Source organism: Wasmannia auropunctata, unplaced genomic scaffold, assembly GCF_000956235.1.
Source record: "Wasmannia auropunctata unplaced genomic scaffold, wasmannia.A_1.0 LD336078.1, whole genome shotgun sequence".
NCBI lineage: Eukaryota > Metazoa > Arthropoda > Insecta > Hymenoptera > Formicidae > Wasmannia > Wasmannia auropunctata.
The window spans coordinates 5,169,981-5,172,187 of NW_012026812.1; the positions used below are offsets into that span (position 1 = coordinate 5,169,981).

The 2,207-nt window shown below is 50.1% G+C and overlaps 1 protein-coding gene across 1 annotated transcript; it reads left to right on the top strand.

Moving 5' to 3' along the window:
* The first annotated feature begins 182 nt into the window (after positions 1 to 182).
* On the top strand, positions 183 to 1,520 carry LOC105449139. The gene has a single exon (XM_011688142.1). The coding sequence runs from the start codon at positions 183 to 185 to the stop codon at positions 1,518 to 1,520; it is 1,338 nt and encodes a 445-aa protein (XP_011686444.1).
* The last annotated feature ends 687 nt before the right edge of the window (positions 1,521 to 2,207 follow it).

Below are 2,207 nucleotides of genomic sequence, written 5' to 3' on the forward strand. Positions count from 1 at the left end.
TGGTCCACGCGGCGGTCGCGGTTCCCGACGGTAGCATAATCGATGGTCTGCTAAACAAATTTTCCAGTTTAAACAAGGTGTGTCGGATCTTGGCTTATTGCTTTAGATTACAAGGGCGTCGCTCCTCCAGCTGCCCTGCTGTTGCCATTGCCCCAGAAGAAATCCAAAAATCTCTCAATATTATGTGCAGAGTCGTTCAGAGGCAAGCCTTTCCGGCTGAGCATTCTGCAATGAGCAAGGGGGACGACATCTGCAAGTCTAGCAAGCTACTCTCGCTTTCTCCATTCATGGACGACCACGGTTTAATCAGGGTGGGCGGTAGACTTAAGAATTCCGCGCTATCGTTCGACGCACGTCACCAAGTAGTTCTTCCTCGTGACCATAATCTAACAAAACGCATAATAGAGTTCGAGCATCTACGCAACATACACGCCGGCACGCAGGCCACCATGGCCGCGGTTAGGCAACGATTTTGGCCGCTATCTTTGCGTTCATCCACTCGTAAAATCATCAATAACTGCGTAGCCTGCTTCAGGGCAAAACCGGTCTTCTCTGAGGCCCTAATGGGCTCTCTGCCAGCTCCCAGGGTCAACATTTCGAGGCCATTCTCGCACTGTGGCGTTGACTACGCCGGTCCCGTCGGTATACGGGAAGGTAAGCGCCGTAACTCTCGAATACGCAAGGCCTATATAGCCGTCTTTGTGTGCCTTGCCACCAAGGCGGCACACTTAGAACTCGTGAGCGATCTTACTACCGAGGCATTCATCGCGGCTCTCAAGCGACTCATGTCTCGTCGAGGCAAGCCCGAGAAAATGTACTCGGACAACGCGACTACTTTCGTTGGGGCGCAAAGGCAGATCAAGGAGCTTTACGATTTCCTTCGAAATGATCCTGCACGTGGCGACATAGAAAACTTTTTGCGCGATCAACACACTGTGTGGAGCTTTATTCCTCCCCATGCTCCTCATCAAGGAGGGCTGTGGGAGGCAGCTGTAAAGGCGGCTAAACGTCATCTCGCCCGCATAGTAGGCGCGAATAACTTGACATTCGAAGAAATGCAAACAATACTGTGCGAGATCGAGGCCATCTTAAATTCCAGGCCATTAGTTCCATTAAGCTCTGACCCAAATGACATGTCTTACATAAGCCCTGGGCATTTTCTGGTTGGCACCCCTTTGAACAGTTTTCCTATAAGAGATTTAAACGATGTAAACACGAATGTACTTACGCGTTGGCAAGTACTGGAGCAAATGCGACAGCATTTTTGGCGAAGATGGAGCTCTGAATACCTAAATCTTCTTCAAGAGCGACACAAGTGGAAAAAATCCAAGGGCCAGCAGCTACAGCCAGGGCAGCTCGTATTAATAAAGCAGCAGGGGACAGCACCCCTCCAATGGATAACTGGACGCGTCGAGAACGTCCAAACGGGGGCCGACGGCGTGTCCCGCTCGGCCACCGTCAAGACTGCCAAGGGCTCATACGTCAGACCGCTGACGAAACTAGCTATATTGCCCACATAACTTATCGTTTCGCGACTCCCGGCGACAACACATTGCGCTAATTTATAGCTATTATTATAATCCTAGTTTCTTGTTCGACACATTTATACTCTTACTAGTCGCGTTTTACGCAGAGATGTACTTACGTGTCCGTGCCCATGTATCACGCACGGTTAAGCGATTACATTAGTTTATTATTTAGCATAGGCTCCCTTACCTTATTTTATTTGAGTTGCTAACTAGATTAAGTTGTTGCGTAATAACCTATCCCGCAGTTTCGGCGCGCGACGTTGGATAATTGTTCCAAGTCGACAATAGCCCTACCACTTTCGAAGGGCAGACCCTTCAAGGCGGGCGGCGTGTTAAGTATACGTGCGAATTCAAATTAATTTAGCTTGGCGCGCTGCGCGTTTCGGTAATATTCGGGCCACTGGCCCACTCGACGCAACCATCGGTCGCCTCCGGCGCCCTTCGGGTCGTTGCGGTCGCGGCGCTCACGCCGCCCGGCAGAATCTCGCCATGCCTAGACAAGGGCACACGTCTGTTTCTATTAACGACATATTCATCTTATTTTCTTGTTAAGTGTTCGGTTGCTACCGTAAGTGGTGTTCAATTACAATAAAGGATTGTTAAAGTTCAAAGGCGTTTATTGTCTTGGCCACGCCGCACCTGAAGAATCCTTATCCAGGGAGCACGCGTGGAGGGCGA